At 30.4% G+C, this 20,069-nt stretch overlaps 1 protein-coding gene across 10 annotated transcripts in view; it reads left to right on the forward strand.

Moving 5' to 3' along the window:
• The window catches only part of PHF14 (PHD finger protein 14), a 170,614-nt gene that overhangs the window by 102,891 nt on the left and 47,654 nt on the right, over positions 1–20,069 (forward strand). For 3 of the 10 annotated variants that reach the window (XM_036230382.1, XM_036230380.1, XM_036230383.1), the window contains exons 17-18: positions 8,801–8,830; positions 9,572–9,689. In XM_036230382.1, the coding sequence (XP_036086275.1) occupies positions 8,801–8,830; positions 9,572–9,689 (148 nt within the window). Of the gene's footprint in view, positions 1–857; positions 4,939–8,800; positions 8,831–9,571; positions 10,151–20,069 lie in introns of those variants that run through there. The other 7 variants (XR_004953898.1, XM_016160745.2, XM_016160739.2 and 4 more) reach the window with 5 other exon arrangements.

The raw sequence follows: 20,069 nt of genomic DNA on the forward strand, positions 1-20,069 counted from the left end.
TATCTAAAGGAAATGATCAATTTTTGTTTACCATGGTCAAAAAAATATTCTAATTACTAAGCACATAAAATTTCTCTTCTGTAAATACGGGACCAAAGGTAGCAAATGAATATATGTTGACAGGGAACTAAATACAAGAAGCACTAGGGAAAGTTTTGAGAAATAAATCCAAGTGAATGAGTTTTGAAAATTTGGCTAAAATTAGTGCTGTTATAATCAGTGACCAGGTCTTTACAGTGAGGTGTATTCTCTGTTGTTTTTCTGTTGCATAATCTACTAACATAGCTAATTAGGGATATACTTTTCACAATTATAACCAAACATTTCAAGTATAATTTTTTAAAAAGGAAGGCAGTGTAGGCACAGGAGATAAAAATCATTTGGAAATTTCCTCCCTGAGACTGTCTACATACTGGTTAGGTGTGCTTGTTTCAGCACAGTGCATGCTTTCAAGCATTGCTTAATTGCCATATTTGATTAAAAAAAATAAGAAACTGCTATTTTTCAAAACACTTATTAATCAAATATGTGTGCTTATATAAATACAAACCCTTCATCATTTTAATATTTTCTTTTCTTTGAGGGAAGATAGATTTATTTTGTCAACTAAAAGTTATAATAATACAAGAGGAGGCAACTCAATATTCAAATGAGAAATTGGTTCCATTTTATCCAGTTAGAACCTTGAGAAGATCCATAAGATCATGGCATTTAGGTTTAGTGTATCTATCTCTTTGGACCAGATCATATGTTATTTGAATCTACTGTGGTGTTGTTAGTATGTTTCATAAGACATAGTGCAGAGCTGCTATGATCTTTAAATGTTAATGTTCTTTTCTTATCACTTTACTGTGTAGATACCCTTCATGAGACCCAACTCTGCCACAGCTCATCCTCGGAGGCAATCCTGGAAACCTCTTTTATAAGTGTGATTTAAAAAATGTGGATAACACTCTCAATAGAGTACATAAAGTAAAGGAGAACAGCTATCTTGTCCTTTCCATAAGCTTATCACTGCAAAAAGTTGCCTTTGCTTGTCAGGTTTGGATAGAATGTAATTGATTGGTTTGTTACTTGGACTGACAAGGCACTCAATTTGCCAGTGTGGTTTTTGTTTTTCCTTTTTTTTCCTTCTATTTTTTTTTTTTTTTGGCACTAATCAGAAATATTTGATATGTGCATTATTGAAAAATACTAGATAATGTCTTGTCAGAGTTGCCCTATTAAGTAATGTCTTTCCCTCTTGCTTCTTTGGCAAATGATGATATACAGTGTTTGGACTTAATGAAGAGTGTCAGAAGCCTGTGGGACTTGAAGGCAATGTGCTACTCACTGTTGTTGAACAATACCAGTAACAAACAAGAAAGACAATGCATTCCATTAGTTTGCTATTCTGTTTCATGCAACTTAATACATATATTCATATATGAAATGCTGCATTGGGAAACAACTATAGACTCTCACGTTAAACATTATTTCTATTTATAATATTCAGCAGAAGTGAAGACTTGTAAAGCATATGTCATTCTAGTATTGACTTATTAGGCCTAGTATGAAAGCACTAATGTTAGCATGAAATTTTTATGACTTCAGATTTTAAGTTCATAAGTAAGAGTATCTGTGTTGATCTCTAGACCTTTTATAATAATGCCCAAACGTATTCAGTCTTTACTGATTTAATACAAACTTTCTGTGTTCAATATAAATTTATTTTTCTCGACCTTAAGTATGAGGTTACGAAATGAGGAGGTTGATATAAAGCATACTGACTATGCAACCTGCCAGCTGAAAGATCTTCATTCACATCTCTGTCTTTCCAGAGGTTTACAGAATTAAAATTTGATCTTCGAGCTTTAATGATCCAGTTTTAAGTCAACTACAGGAATATGTTGAATATTTCATCACTCCATCTTGAACTGATTTAGAAGAGACTCTTTGCTGAAATTGAAATGCACATGTACTTGTAAATTGTCAACTTGTTTCTTGCAATTTCCTGGTTTTTAAATGTGGTTCTGGATATCTTTTCAGGTATATTGGCAACTGAAAATAGTTTAAACTTTAGGAATAGAGTAGGCAATGTTATAATCAAAAAATCAAAAGCAAGTGTAAATATGGAGTTGCTGTATTCTAATCTATAGTTATAGTAAGGAACCATATTATTAGATGTTTACTAAAAGTAATATGCATATAAAATATGTATAAACTGAGATTATTGATTTATTGAAAGATAACTTTGGAGGAAAATATTAATAACCTGTAGCAAAACCAGTAGGCTTTTTTTTTTTTTTTTTTTAAGAATAAGGAAGGACTCATTCATCACTATATAAGCTTAAGAAAAAGTTGGTAATAATTCTGTTGCTGAACTCCAGCTGATTTTCGGAAAAATAACATATTGCTATTTTCTTAAAAGAATGTACTAATGCATCAGGCCCTCACTCTCCTCTGACATATGGTGAGAAATTACTAGTGGTCATTTTATTTTAGATTTAATGAGAAATCATTAAGTCTTCTGGTTTTGGTGTCACTATAAATGGAAATCCTTTTCACCTTGGTTCTAATTAGAATATTATCATCATTCCTTGTCTTGCAGTCTTCCGTGGTAGATATGCTATTTGATATTTGATGCTAGCCCTATGAATCTTTGTCACACATCACAAATATAAATTGCATAATTCGTAAGATTATCAGCCCTAGGAACATGTATCTTTTCCATAATTTGTCTGGTTGCTCTTCAAAGGAGATATTAATGTGTACTTAAGAAAATATGCACTAAACGGTTCATAATTCACAGACACGTAAGAGAAAACAGCGCAACAGGTAAATGATGGCTATTTGTCACACTCCAGGGAAAGGAAAACACACTAAAATGACACTGAAATACAAGAATGACATGGCAGTATAAGGCGATGGTTCTCACTTTATGATGTATCAGAATCACAGAAAGGATTTGTTATAGTAGAGATTGCTACTATAGTCTCCTCTTTATCTTCCTTCTCTCCACTTTACTCCTCCTCCTGACTCCCAGCAGTGGGTCTGGGATGAGGCCTGAAAATTTGCATTTCTAACAAGTGCCCAAATGGTGTTGATATGCTGGCCAGGGACACCACTTTGAGAACCATTTGTAAATAATGTTTTTAAAAGAATTATTGTGTTGTGGTTGACATTATTTGATTGAATGTTGCTTTAGTCTCCTTAAAAGGGCCTTTACATTTTCAAAAATATTTGTTCTAGATAAAAGAGTTTGTGGTAATTTCATCTATAACATATACACTATGATTTCTTTATTTCCATTCAGTTGTTTATTTTATTTTATACTTATTATGAGGACAACAGCAGTATTTTAGATTCAGAAATGGATCAAGAAACTCAGATAGTCTTTGTTCATAATTCATAACTGCTTTGTTAAGAAAAGATTTGAAATTAGCATTGTTTGAACATGAAAACAAAATTTAGCCTTAACCTTTATCCACCTAAAAGTTTAGAAATGATACTTATATATACATATTATATATCCTTGTTCATGTATTTATTGAGTGTTTATCTGATTTTACATTTATGATATTAAAAATAGATTGCTAACCATAAATACTAAGGATATTCACACCCCTTTTCCTGTTTCCCTGATTTTATATCCTACTACTTAGTGAGACCACTCTTTTGTTAAACATTTAATGTTTGTTATTTGACAAACTTATCACCACTGTTTTACTTATAATATGGGACTATTTTATGAATATTTAACCAGTATGTTCAAGGAATTCAGAAGTACTGTCTGCAGCAGAGTGGAATATTAACATAATTTTGTTTTCTGAAATTGTTTTGACACTTGAAACTTGTGTAAGAGACTTAGCTTTAGAGTTGCATAGCATATAAAAGAAATTTTTCCTACAATCTGAGTCAGCATTTTGTAAATTTACATAATGCTAAAAATTATGATTAAAAATATTTAATCATATGCTGAGATGGACATGCTTTGTAAATATATTCTTTATAAAAATGTAGACCTCTTTTTCCCACTGCTCACTCTATGACTTTCTGCAGGCCTGCTGATAAGATTCACTGCTATTCAGGTGCATAGGATATACTGAAATTGGAAGCTTATGCTGGGCTTTGTAAATAAAATGAGATTGACCCCCAGCCATTATCTCATTTATCTAACTTACACTGTAAAATCAAAATCTACTATTGATTAGAGTGTGATTAGTTAATTATGAGCAGGGAAACACAAAGTTATGTGGAGTGTGAGCACAGCAAGCTATACTGCTGAAAAATTTCCAAGGGCATGAGCAGATGGAGATCAGTTTATTAAAGAACAAAGCAGACATGTTTTAGGTATAGAAATGTCTAATCATTCTCTCATGCTGTAAAGAGGTACTTGACCTTATTGTATATTTTCATATGAATGATTTTGTTTCATGTTTTATTTTTTTGTTTCACTTTTAATCTTCTAACCTGGCTGCTGCAAATGTAGCTAACTTAAGTGATCCCTATATTTAAGTATTAACTATGAATTTAGATTTTGGTAATTACTCATATTTTTTCCAATTAATATACTTTCATGTAAAGAATATTTTTGTCTTCCCACTCACCCAGTCATTACTGCCTGTGATAAAAGACTGTAGTGGCATTAATGAAAATATGTTCAAGACCTGTACATTAGTCCTATATTTGTGAAATATGATATAAAGACATTTTCTAATTATTCTGTTTAGAAAATGCTTATTAAGTGTTTGCACTAAAATTGTTGTAAAACATAAGGAATAAAATAGGTCTTTATTGATAACAAATGTTATTCTAATATTGGTAGAATGCAGAGTTTTGTGCACGTTTGTATTATTTTAAAAGTGATTTAACGAGCTATAGGTCTGCATATTCTCCATCTGTTAAAGTGAGTAATTGAAATAATCGGCCATTGTTCAATAAAAGAATCTATCACTACTGATTAAGAGATTTGTGTAGGTGTTTAAGCTGCTAGTATGATTTTATTTAATGTTAATGTTCAATACCAATTTTTTGATCTTCCATGTATAGAATTTTTATGTAGAAATGATGAAAAAGCAAAAAAAATCAATCCATGAATTCTCTTGATATTTAGTTTTTCTTTTAAGTAAACATATGTAATAGTATATATTTTTAGAATCAGTTCTTTGTATAGACTTGGAAGGAATCTTTAAACTTTCTCTTGACATAAAAATAGCTATGATGATGTATCAAGTTGATCATAAAAAAGTGTACCTTGCTTTTCAAATTCCATATTGGGTATTTCTCTTCTTTCTAAAGTTTAGCTTATCATCTGGCTGTGATTATAAAATTAAATGCACGGGAGGTGCACCTAATCATTTCCGTTAGTTTAAAAAGTAGTTATTTAGTGCCCTTTCCTAGTGACATTATCAATTGGACATTAGGGGAGTTAAGGAAACCCTTTGGAACACTGGATTTAGCCTGTCTCTTAGGCACAGGAGGAAATAAATTAGTTGTTTCATTTTTACCTGTATCTGTATTCTCAGTTATCAGGTAAACATGACTGATTGCTTGTTATATGGATCATAGGACATATGAATATAAATCATTTTCTTCCTCTTCTTTGTCTAGGGTGCTATACTTAACCATATGCTAAGTAAGTATGTTACCTACATATAGAACTATGTTTATTTGCACACTGTATTTTGTCAAATCAGTATGTAAAAGACCATATAGATAGATAGATATAGCTGCTTTATTATTTACACTGTCTCCATTATGAATCTGATACCTAGGGAATTGTATTTAGTAAGAATCGAATTAAACCATCAGTTTTCCTTTTATCTTATAAATGGGATTCATTTTCTCTCCTTTAAAATTGTAATATTAGTGTGCCCTGTATTGTTAATGTGTACAGTATTTATTAGCTATTTAAAGGACATTTCTTTAAGCATTCAGTTGGCATTTTATTAAAAATTTCATACTATTACTTTATAGGTTAATTTTATATTATCTTATATAGTTTAAGATATTGACTTTCTATTTAATATATGTGCTATTGGCATATTATAATAGTCTTTTTATTACATAGACATTGTGTCATTTAATAAAGTATATTGTGTTATATCACTATGCTTTTGTGGGTCAGTGACTGCTTCTGCAAAAGATTTTAATATGTACTATATCATGTGCTGCAATTATGTGTTTTCAAGTATATGTGAGAGACCATAAATAATAACTTGATCAATAACTACTTCAACTTTCTTTCAGCTTTTAGATAGCAGAATAATTACACACCCTTATGAATTTCTGATTTTTAAGTTATTAAAATGATCTAAATTTGTAACATAGCCAGAATTTTTTTGGCTGACAAAATTTACTAAAGTTTACAAAGTGATGTGAGTGCATGAATAAAATAAGTAATCCACTATTTTTACCATCCACTCTGTTCTTCAATATCTAAGATTTTTAGTGGTATCCCTTACATTTGTCTATGATATATTGATTCTTACAAATTCTGCTTGAGTTCACTTGTGTCATTCAGGATATTTTTATTACCAGCACATAAAGATTTCTCTAATTCAATATTCTAGTGTAGAAACAACTAGCTTTTTCCCACATGAAAATAATTTTAATCATTGCTAGAAAGAGCTTATATTTGTATGCTTGTTTATTAACAGACCTACTGATTTCAAGATTGAATTATTTCTTTTCATTTTTGTTATTCCTCTCTTGGATTTTGGCATTTCCTAAGTGTATTAACTACTCATTTTTACTATTTAGTCTTTAAGTTACAGTTTTTATTTACTGGTGAGTGAGCTATAACTTGATTCATACAAGCTAATTCTTCTTTTCCTCTGGGACCCATCACAAGTACACTAGAATTCCACATGTAGACTAAGTCATTCTAAAAGGTATCACTATTGAAAGAATCAGTAAGGATGAGGTCATTTCCAAATATCATGTACTTCAGCATCTTTTAAGAAATCTAGCATATAAAACCTTTCTTTTCCCTTTTGCATTTATTCTTGAACTAAAAGATAACGATTATACAATTAATTGAAATCAGCAACAAATTGAAGTGATAGGAAATTTGTTCTTAGTTTATTAGCTGGAAATTCATAGATATACCAAGAATCACCTGCATACACAAAGGTGAAAAATAATGAATTATGATTCACCTTATATTCATCATGACGTTTGACTTGAATTTTACCCTAGAAATCTTAATTTGCAAGTTATTATGACATAGTTATAAATATGCAGTAGTTACGTTGTAATTTCATGTGAACTAGGAAAACATTAATACCATAACTCTTCACCTAGCGAGAGCCCAGATTATTGGCCACCTGAACTATAAGGAACATAGCCCGAAACCTGAAGTTAAGCAAAAGAAACTATAGTTAATCAAAATTGATTTCATGTACTAAACTCAGTAGAAGTTCTCATTTTCATATCTTTTTCCTGTCAATTTGCATAGTCTTAATAAATTTAGTAATTTGGTTTCCAAATCCATAACAAATTATTTTTGAGAAATACTGCTTAGAAAAATAAACTGACAATATCAGAAATTAGTAGATGATACTTTTCAAGCAAGTGAAAACTCTTAAAAACCTATAAAAGTTGAGTACAGGAATTCAGATAGAGCAGCAGGTTGATGGTACTGACTTCAGACACTAAGGGCTGGCACCTTGTTAGACATAGAGCAACTTCTGTTACTCATACTCATGACCCTGAGATGATGAAGAGTAAATTATAGTTAATGTATTTTCTTGATGAAGAATATAGTTCTTTTAAAACTTTTCACCAAAATGATTGAAATACTAGTTTTCAGGCTTGAAGGAATATGCCCTTAGCTATCTAGAAATCTCAACCTCCTCTTAACTCAGAAATGCTTATACTCTGAATGTTTCTATAACCATACATATGTTTAATATAATTGAAATTTTAACTACTGAAAGGTAAATAAGTTGAATTGAGAAGAACATAAAATTGTGAGGGCTTGTTATTTAGTCTCATGTTACATTTGATGTTAGCTATATATTACATATTATTTCTCTTAATATCAGAACAACAGGTATTTAAACATTTTAATTGCTTTTAAATATAATTTTGGCTAGTTTATTTATAATGCTGGCATAGTAAACAAAGTACTGTTATTATTTGCTTTTATTTTTCTCAGAGCTAAAATTCTCATAGTAAACATTTTTTTCAAGTCCATGTTTTGAGTCTAAAAGGTTTTTGGAAAAGTACATAAGTTTCTTTGGTTCATAAGGTGAAAGTTGTAAAGGAAGAAATATATAAACTTATGATATATAGTTGTGTTTTAAACTTCTTTATACCTGAATAACTTAGCAAAGTTGCTAACTTTTCTGAAACTCTTGATTCTGGGTGTTGCAGCATAATATGAAGTTTTTAGTATAAATGTATTAGTCTCCTTTATTGTGCTGGTTTTTAAAACTCAGTTGTTTTTGTGTGTCGTTTATAACTATGACTCCTTCCCCCTTTTTTTACTAATAAAGGATATTGAATAGTAATTAGCACTATATTCAAGTAAAGTATGTCATAATTTTTTACCCTTGGTTTTTTAGGTGTGGATTTTTCAACTTTTTAAGTTTTAAATCAGTAAGAGAAACAATATAAAAGAGAATTTGACAGATTGGTTTAGAGAAAATATTATTATTTTTTAACTTAAAAAACATTACAAAGAAAATGAAGGATATAATTCTTTAAGATGCATTTTTATTATTTGTTGTTAAATTTTGGTCTTGTTATTCCAAATAATGCAAAATTCTTTTTATAAGACACTGAAATAATACAGATCTTTCTTCATTGTCAGCAGGATGAGATTGTCTGAAACGAAGAATAGGTATGATAGTTTTCTTAGATTTTGTACATCACAGGTGGCAAAGATACTATCAAAATATTTATTAATAAGCTTTAAAATGTACCACTAGGCGTTCCTTTGAAAAACCAAATACACTGAGAAAAACTGACAGGTAAATTTTGAGAAAATTTGTATTTGAGAAAATAATACCTAATTCTTAGAATGATGTTTATTTACTATAGATTATGTTAGCATACAGTAAACATTGGAAAATTTATTTATAATCTACCTTAACTTGGAAAAAAAAATGATGAGTTATAAATTGTATAGAATTCATTAGAGACCACTGAATGTAGCCTAGCAGAATTCTTTAGAGTTCCAAATTTTTTTTAAATAATCACTATGTATTGGACTGAATTCATAATCTTGAATTATATGTATCTTATATTATTAAATTTTTTTAAACTAATGGGCAAATAATTCTTAAAGTATAAAATTGAAATAACTGTTAGTTTTTTACACATATAGCTATACACATACATTAATTCCTACGTTCTTAATATTTCTACTATCAACATGTCCTGAATAATACATTTTTGTTTGTTAATTCTGTTGTATTTTATTTTTTCTAAAACATTTATTGCAGGTTTAGCTTGTTTTTGTCATAAACACTAATTTAATAATGTTAAAGTTGAAATGTGCGATAGCTTGCTATTTGTCTTTGAAAAATATTTTTTTAAAAAAATAATATTTAGATATACCATAAATCTGTTTACCCTGCAGGTGTGATGAATGCAGACTGTGTTACCATTTTGGCTGTTTGGATCCTCCTTTGAAAAAGTCTCCTAAACAAACAGGCTATGGATGGATATGTCAGGAGTGTGATTCTTCATCTTCTAAGGTAAGGTGGGGAAAGCCTATCAGAAAAAATGTTGTCTCCCTTCATTTTGATAGCTTTTCTGTATCACACCACCAGCTTCCCAAGTTTAAGGGGAATTGGAATATGAAAGACCAACATTTTAACCTAATGCACTTTAAAAATATATTGCCACAGTGATTTTATTGCCCTTAAGGAATAAACAGCTCTACTAAATTATATAAATTTCCTCTATGAAATATTTTAGCTGTTTTTTGTATTCTCTGTATTACTCTAGCATATTAAGTAGCTCTCTATTAGTCAAAAAAAAGTCACCCTCTGCTAATTTACCACACTTAGGGTTAAGGAATAACGGAAATTCTGACTTCAGTCATAAGAAATTTGTTTTGACAAAAAATATATTTACATGTTTATATATTACATTACTGTACAATATATGTAATATTAATATGCATAACCAAATGAATAACCAAAAAATCCAATTTTCTTTTGTAGATGACTCATCTTAACATAAATAAGTATATTTGATTGTTTCTGTTTTTTGAGAAAACTAGTTTTTATATTCTAAAATTTATTTCTGATCATTTATTTTAGCTAAGTAGAAAGGATGAAATTTCTAATAAGTTCACTTAATAGTTTATTTTCAAAAATAAACTATTGAAATTATGTCTTTTGAATATCATTATTGTAACCTTAAATGGTGGTAATATACAGTTTATTTTGTGTTTCTTTAAAGTGTGTGAGTGAACAGCTAGACTCCTGATCATTTAAAAGAATATTGAATATATTTGAACTAAGACATTCTGGTCAGCTGTGAGTTAATTAAATTGTTCTTCCTTAAATAAACAATAGAAATTAACTGTCTATTTTAATATGGACCTCAGTTTGTCTTTCTTAAATGCATTTGTCTGCCTAAAGGGAAATAAAATTGATACTGAATTCCTGTCTGATCATGGAAGCAAAAAATTTTTTTTATCATTAGTAAAATTAATTTGCTCCAGGTTATCACATGGGCCATCTGTAAAAGTTATTTATTGAAATCTGTAGAAGAGAATTTGGTTATAGAAAAAAACTGAAGTATTTTTTAATAACATTTATTTAAAAATTTACATATTTATACGATTATTAAAATAGAATATACTATTCATATTATTTAATAATAAAGCATTTTTGCCCAAGTTTTTAAACTGTACAATTTCAAGAATTATTTGGAATTCATTTTATTAAGACCTGGATTCAAGAGGGAACATATTTAATATCAAAAGATTTTATTATTGAATTAAAAAATTCTTTCCAGAAATTGTATTAAATGAAAAAAATAATGGCATGCAATAGATTTTAAATCATTGTCTTAAGGGACTCTTTGTGGTATAATATAATTTTCTAAGTGCATTTTTTTAGTTTAGAGTTTTCTCCTATCCTCAACAAATAAATTAGGAAAGCAATTTTTGAAAAAGGATTTATTGCCTTTATAAATATACCTTTTGCATACCTTCTTTTGAAAAGGCTCAGTAATACTACTAACATGCAGCATTGTATTAAATGCTAAGAGTGGCTTTGTTAAGTTATATAGTACTTTTGTTAACGAATATTGAAAATACAAGGGGGCATATTTCACTTATATTGGGAGTATATCATACATTTTGTAAATGAAGTAGGTGCTAGTAGTCATTGAAAAGGGTAAGGTGTATTTCTATTTTTGTTTTTTCCTCTCCCCCAGAGAATAGGTCTTTGGACTCTGAATGGAAATTTATTAGCAAGGCACATTGTTAGAAAACTTGCATCTCATTTGTACTTTGACCTGTGATTGAATAGATATAAACAACCAGCATTTTCAAATTTCATCCAAATATGGTATCTAAGTTTCAGAATTCCAGCAGTTTACTGTAACATTGTTGAACTGTTAACCTTGTCTCCAAATTTTGCATACTAGGGGAAAATAATGCCATGTGTACTCTCAGCAGCATAATATATTTAAACATGACTTTGTTTTTCAATTAATAGATTTTTTGCTGTGGGCTATATGAAGGCAATAAAGTTCTGTCACTAATCCTGCCTATTTTATAGAAATTCCATAAAAATCTAAAAAGATCATCAAAGCTAAATCTATAATTTCAAGTTTTAGTACATGAAAGATAAAATACACGTAAGTGTAGTTTTAATAATATTGATTTAATAATAATTGACCTAAAAATAGAATTTTTTTTTCTTAAAACATTGAGTTTTAGGCATATAACATGATTCAATATTTGTATGTAGAATGACTTTTTATTCTACCCAAACCCTCAAAGTATGGCATGGTGACTTTTCCTGCCTTATCAACCTTCCATAAATCTAAGCGGTCACTTTAGGTTTCATGAAAAATGACCAAATACTTGGACACAGATATATACAACTCTATACACATATAAACACATGGAAACTCACATGCATAAAATATATCTTCTCTCATAGGCCACTCTTAAAAGACAGTTGAATAAGGCAGTAGCTATCTAGACAGTGAATTATGTTTTCAGTGGAGCTAGTTCATTGCTGCCTATCACCATGAATTACTTATTTTTTTCTTGGTCTTTACCATGTTGTGAAAATACTATTGCTAATGTGTACTGTATGCCTAGAAAAGCAATGCATTTTCTTCTTCCTCCTCCACCTCACCCATCTCTTATTTTTCTTCCATCTCTATTTTTACCCAAGCCAAATACCTAGAGTCCTCTTCAAGCTGTCTCCATCCTGTCCCGTATAGAAAATCACTTCCTGAGTCCTGTAAAAGTTTTCTTCCTTAAATGCTTCTCCAGTCTGTTCTTGGGTTTCTCCACTGCTACTGCCTTGATTCAGTGCCTCACTTCTTTTCTCATTCTTTCAGTTCCTCCTCTTTTAGAAGATGTCTAACTAGGTCTACCAGACTCATCTCCCCTTTTGTCCATTCCCTTCACTAGAGGCCTCCAGAATGAAGTGTTTGTACCCCAGGCGATTGATGAGATGGCTAATTAAATCAACTTAATTTTGTATAACATCCCAGTTTAATTTCTATGTCTGAGTGTGTTTTATGATGTAAATAATATAGTGATGCTATAGAACAGATATTTAACTTCACGTATATATACTTATGTTAAGGTACATATTTATATATTTTTAATATTGGGGTATATCAACAAAAATATTTGGAGACTGTAGTCCTCTACTGTTAATTGAGTAATCTTTCAGAAAGGATGTTTGTCAGCTTTACATCTGTCAGTATTTTTTCATCCTTCTACATATCCAAAATATAACCCCCCAAAATTATGAAATTAGCATTGATATATTATTACCATCTAATCTTCAGATCTCATTCAGGTTTTGCCATCTGTCTTCAGTAATGTCCTTTAGAGCAAAAGGATTCAGTGCAGAACCACTTGCTGTGTTTAATTTTTGTGTTTCCTTAGTCTTTAATCTATACAGTCCCTTAGTCATTTTTTTTTTTTTTTACTTTTATTACCTTGCCACTTTTAAAGATTACAGGGCAGTCATTTTGTAAAATATCTTTCACTTTGCATTTTTCTGATCTTTTCTTGTGGTTAGATTCATTTTATGAATCTTTGATAAGAATAACACGGATGTGATGCACTATGCATTCTGTCAGGTGACATGTAATTTCAATTTTAACCATAGATGGTGGTAACTTTGATCACACGACTAAGTAGTTATCCATCCAGTCTTCTCCATTCTCTTCCCCTTTCTAATTAATAAGTAATTAGTGGGGAGGACCCTTGAAAATGTAAATATCCCATTCCTCATAAGACTTTCATTTTCTGTTTTATTCAGTGGGTTATTATTATTTACTTTGATGTTTGTATTGTCCCAAATGTGCGTAATGGAAGCCACCTCAGTCTGGATGCTGCCATTTCAAGTTGGCATCTATGGCTTTTTGACATGATCCCAGAAATCTTTGAGTAGTTCCTTACTAAAAAAAGTTCTAGGCTTAACTTGTACTTTCCATTCCCCTACTCCTGGAACCAGCCATTTCTCAAGGAGCTCTGGTTACTTTTAGTGGAGAATGGTATTTAGAAACCAAGATCTAGGTTCTAGATGTACGCATGTCTACTGAGATTCTTCTCAGTAGACAATGTGAAGGACTAGATGTATATACAGCCATACCTCCTTTTATTGTGCTTCACTTTACTGCACCCCACAAAAATGCAGTTCTTACAAATTGAAGGTTTTGGCAACCCTACATTGAGCAAGTCTATTGGCACCATTTTTCCAACAGCATTTGCTCACTTTGTGTCTCTGTGTCACATTCTGGCAAGGTATATATGTACATTATTTTTTTAGACATATTGTTTAATGCCTGTATGTCTATTCATACACATACACATTTACACCGATATTTCTCTGTCTTTATAGATATTGGAAACCATTCTAGTTTTCTCTCTTTCCATGTCTGTAACTCCCTGACAGGAAACCGGCTCCCAGTATCCTGAACATATATTCTTATATGATTAATTCCCTGATATAAAACTAATCTCTTTCACCCTTCACATCCATCCCATATGGATACCTACTTTGCTTAAAATAACCTGATGGTTTTTAGACTGAATTATTCAAGAAGGAGAGAGAAGAGGGAATGAGAGTAGATGCTTATATGTTTTATAAGCTCCTCAAATTCTTATAATGTATTTTATGACTTCTTAAGTTTTAAAAAAGCTTTTAAGCTTAAAATTAACTTATTTATAATTTTAAAACATATACATGATGTGTATGTATAACTCATCAGATCTTGACACTTTAAAATTTTGATATGTACTTACATATAAGATAAAAAGGTAGACTTAATATTGTATTTTTTAAAATGTAGGGCACACTTCACTTTTCCTTCTTTTTCTAGGGTGTATTTGATATAGATCTCAGCAATTTCTGTCTGTTGAAACTTATTTTGACATGGGTAATGAACATATATAAATATTTTTTAAAGTGTTTCATCTAAGTCATCTATACCACTAAGAATTTAAATATATATCATTTATTTTACAGTGACTATGCCAGTTATAATTTTAGCTTTTCTTCTTTGTTTAAGCTCTGTTTTGGGAAAAGCCATAGAGTATACATGACCTGTCATTATCTCACCACTACAAGATGAGCTGTTTAAGCTTAGAGACCTCCATGTGGGTCACTCTTATTTGGTCTTTCTAGTACACTACTATTTTTGAGCTGTAAATAAATTTATATACATAGAAATCGTACCTAAATCTCTACGGAAGATTTTCTGGAACTACAAATGCACATGCCAGCTGAGGCAAGTGGTATTTTTTGCTGATCATTTGTATTACAAATCTTTGAGTAGGGGAAGTATGATTTTTCATTTTTGTTTTATTTTCCAAATTTTATGCATTGAATAACTAGAATTCTATAACCAATATACTTATGTCAAAATTACATATATGAATATTTTTTTTCAAGTAAAGTAGTCATTGAGAATTTTGCCTCTTTTAGAACTGAAGAGAACAATATCTTCAAGGAGTGTCTTGCTACAACACATTAAACAAGAGCATTTAATTGAATCTGGTAATATTGGAAATTGAATGTCTGAATTTTATGTATTATGAAGACTTATGAAAAATATAAAATTAAAACGACTTCTTTAAGGTTCTTTTAAATTTGAAGCACATAACTGACTCATAAAAAAAGGACTTTTGAATATTTTAACTATTCATTTGGCCTTGAGGATTTTATCTGACTTTAGGTTAAATTTTAGGTTTCCAAATTTAGCATGGTCAACAGAGAAGCCATTTTCAGATAAAACTTATACCACTTAACAAATTCAGTATTCTTCTAGCATTTGTGTCACAAGCATTAGTGCTTACAAAAATGTGCTTTATTAAGCTTTACTGAGTGTTGATTTGCCTTTTTACTGATACAGGTATGTAAAAGTCTGGAGAAAAGTTATTTATAGTGTCTTATATTAGAATCCCATAGAACAAATCTGTTGTGGTTTGTAGACATACTGAAAGGCCAAGAATTAAAACTGATATGGTTATTCTTGATGATGGCTATAGTTAAATATTTAAACTTTAGATTTCCCCTTTGCTAGTGTGTGGAATAAAGCCCACAAATTTCCAGTTGATCTTCTACCTTATTCTAGACTAAGTTCAAGCTATTGCCAGTTACTCTTAACATTTTCCCTGGCAGGTAAATTTGTGTATATATATCTTTTAAGCCTTTAGTTTCTAATTGAGTGCTGTACTTTCAGACTAGTAACAATAATTTGTGATTCAATAAAAATAGCCATTAATAATTCTGCTTATTACAGTTGACACTGTTTTTTTTTTTTAAGTGTTATTTGTTTAAACTGAACATTTATGTACTGATTATTTGTCATTACTGCTCAAAGAGGTTGTTTGCTTGATTGCCCTAGACAGGTTTCTGAAACCTATCCCTAGGTAATATTTTTATCAAGTAACACTTTCCAGTGAAACAAATATTGTTTATGGTTATTCTTTATAATATAATTTAAATCTATGCTGATCTGTTTAGTTCTGTAACTGAAGGTAGTTTTCATGGGGACTGTGCAGTATATCTTAAGCATATTTGTATATTGCAGTAAGTCATTGTCAGGTATTCCTTAAGAATCTTTTGAAAATATGATTGTTTTCCTCTAGGTAAAGTTTATCAGTGTTTCTGACATAGATTTTAATATATTTTAGTAACATTCACAGAGAAATAAAATAATTGGAACCCCTAAAATTACACAAATGTTTTCTATATTAATAATTTGCAAAATTAAAAACTAAATTACTTTTTATGTTATACTTACTAAAAACTGGAAAAACCAAGCCATTTTCTAATTTAGATGGCATGTGAGTCTGATGCATTTACATACTATGCTGTGGAATACCATATGTGATGAGAAACTAAATCATAGCTGAGATAATTAATTGAAGTACAGTAGGGTACCATACATAGGGATGTCTTTCAGAACTCACCAACTTGATACCATCTTTTAGTTTAAATTTTTTTCTGTTTTAATTTTTTATTATTTTGAAGGAAAAAGTCTCCTGCTAAAAATATAGTTAAGTGAAGGACATTTCATTACAGCTTTTAAAAAGTAAAGAATACCTTTACCTTATTAACTCAGTATTTGAAATATTAAAATTGGGCTTTATAATAAATATACTTATGTAAAAATTCAGAAGGAATATAGAATATATTAATTATGTAACTTGTTATGCCAGTATTTATGTATAATGTGAATGAGAGACATTGTTCCTTGTAAAGAGATGGTTCTAGTCGAACTAAGCTAGCGTATTGTCAGTTGTGAAACTAATACCTATGTGATAAGAAAGGCTCAAATCCTAGCTTGAAAAAAGAGAGATTTCATGTGTTCTAGATGTAGTTAGTTTATTCCTTCTACTTTATTAAACATTTAGTTTAACTATTTCATTTTGTAGAATTACTTACTGTTAAAAAAACTTTCTTTTTAACCTACATATATATTGTGGTTTAAGAAGTACCCTTTTGTTTACAACTAATATAGAGTTCTTTAGATCTAAGCTTGAAAATTCCTCTCATAGTTAATGGAATTGAGTTCTGAAATCAAATATATTTAAGCCTTCTAATCTTGATGTTCTGATATAGTCCTTAAGACTGATGAGAAATTATAGATAAGAAATTATAGGAGTTGAGAGCATAGTGAAAGTGTGTTATGCCATGTTATTTACCTGTTAACATACTCATTTTTTGACATTTGGATGTATATCTATAAGCAGTTTATACTGTTAAATGATAATGTTTTTCTCCATAAAAATTTACCATTAAATTTATGGAGTTTCTTATAATTTGAGGCTTTGTTGAGTAAGAAAATAGAATAATTTAACTATACAAAAAGTTAAAGTATGCAATATGTGTAGAGAAAAGAGCTTAATGAGCTTCGAAAAGAAATAAACTGGTTTCAGATGTTAACTATTTACAATGCATGTGACCTTTAGCAAGTTGCTTCACTTCAGTGAGCTTCAGGTGGCTCATTTGTGGGAAGTTTAATGGAAACACTTGGAATAATAAGAGATACTCAGTAAATGGCATCTTTTCTTACTCTTAAAAGTAAGCAAGCATTTTAGTCACAAAGAGAAAAATTCAAAATTGGTGATAATATTCTGATTTTCAAATGTAAGAAATGTTTTTAAAAAGTAATCTGAAGAGCAGTTTTCCATGTTTTATTTTTGCCTTCACACATACCAAGTAACAGTCTTATTTGTCTCTTTGAGTTTCACACTAAATAGAGTAAGGTCATGTCTAATTTTTTCAGTCTCAAAAAGGTCTGTTGTTTTCAACTTTTTGCTTGAGTTAAGAGGCAAGGATAAGTATTTTAATAATTAATCTATTTTTAAATGAAGGAACTATGGCTGTCTAGACTTTAAAATTATATACTGTTCTATAAGGTATTTTTTCTTTATTGTATGTCATTAGCAAATAATTAGTATTTTTTTTATATTGATGGCAGTGACTATTTCATATTAAATATAGAATTATGGTCTGCTGTGAATCACAGATCATACAGTAATGTGTTTATTTTATTTATTGAATAGAAGGCAATATGTTTAGAAAGTAAATGTTTACTTTTACATTTAAACAATTGGCTCTACCTAGTGCTGAATAATAGGAAAAGGTGTAAGTGATATGGGCATAAAGGAGAAACTTCTTTAACTGAAGACACATTTTGTTAATAGGTGAAGAAATACCCAAGAAATTTTCCACACATTGTGGAGGGGTATTATTTCCTTGTCAAGGTCATGAAAACTATAAACTTGAAACTGAAATAATAATAAAAAGTAAATAAAATTTAAAAGTAACAAACCACTGAAGATAGGTATAAGATAATTTATGTGTCCACTTTGTCAAGGTGCATGCAGTTTTTGACAATAAAAGATTCATCAAGCCTAACGAATGGCTTTTTAGGGAACAGGCATACATCAGCAACTCTTTTTTATTGTTAAATGTTTGAATACTTTTAAGGATGGAAATATGGGGATTTCTGGGCTAGCATTTTTACATTCCTTGTGGAGTCTGGAAATTAAGGTTATTAACATTTAGGGCATACTGTGTAAACACATTTAGAATATCATAACGTGATTATGATTATGTACCTTCAATATGTCTTATAGCATTTATATCAACATAAAGCCTCCTCCTTAAGGAAACTGTACTCATTCTCAGATGCTACTAATGCCTTTCTTTTAGAAAGGTAGGATCTCAACATATGCTTTATATGTGTGAGTCAAAGGGCAATGATTTATATATGTAAATTCTTCAGAACTCTATCTTTATACCCCATTCTCTCTTCCTCTCTGCCACTTGCTCCTCTGATTCTCAGTGGAAGAAACCATTAATAATATACCATCAGTCCTCTATATCAGAGATTCTACATCGATGGATTCAACCAAAGGTTTCATTTGGTTGAATCTAGAGATGCAGAACTTGAGTATACAAAGGGCTGACAATCCGAGGAGTATGGTGTCCGCGGGAGCCCTAGAACCAATCCCCCACGGATCTCAGGGATGGCTGTACTTCCTTAACTGTAGCTTATGAATTTCTCTGTTTGTTTACCTTCATGTTACTTAAAAATCTGAATATCTCTTTCTGGGAATATCAGATATGCTGTTCTTAACATATTTTCCATTTGTAAAATGCTAAGGCAAATTATAAGACAGTGGTCCACACTGTCCTCCATTGCCTCATAGCCCCGGCTTAGTCCAGTCCTGCTCTGTATTAAATTCTGAGCTTTGGTTCTCATTTTCACAGGGCACTGTGAGCTACCTTGAACTAACTTTAATAGGTTAGGTAAACATCACTTTGTTCCTTCTTGTGCTTTACTTTTAAAAATGAATTTTTAATCTGTTTTACATCAGAATTTATGATTTTCGTCATTTGTCAATCCACATAGCCCAAATGCCAGTGATTTCTCCTCAAAGTGTAGTCTACAAACCAGTTGGATCAGGATCTTCTAAAGTGCTCTTAAATATTCAATTTGGAAGACCACGTACAGACTGGCTAAATGAGTATTTCTAGAATGGTGCTCAGGAGTCAGCATTTTTATAAATATGATAGGTGATAATTATGATTAGTAAAATTTAAGAACTGCTGCTTTTGACCCTAATCTCTTAAATTCTTGACACATAGTTTTGTGTCTAATTTCACTGTTCACTTATTGTACTTACAGGATATCATTCTCAGACTCTCATGGTCTATAATAGGACTGTCTTTCAGCCCTATGGGAGGTTCGAGGTATATTGATGACACCTGATTCAGGTTCAGTATCATAGCATTCTTGGATTACTAATATACCATATTCTGGTTCTTCTTTCCAAGCTTTGGAATTGCCCGGCAACATTTCAAGGATCTTCTCTGAGCTGTATTCGAGAATATTCCTCAATC

The sequence above is a fragment of the Rousettus aegyptiacus genome, unplaced genomic scaffold (genome assembly GCF_014176215.1).
Source record: "Rousettus aegyptiacus isolate mRouAeg1 unplaced genomic scaffold, mRouAeg1.p scaffold_m13_p_13, whole genome shotgun sequence".
NCBI lineage: Eukaryota > Metazoa > Chordata > Mammalia > Chiroptera > Pteropodidae > Rousettus > Rousettus aegyptiacus.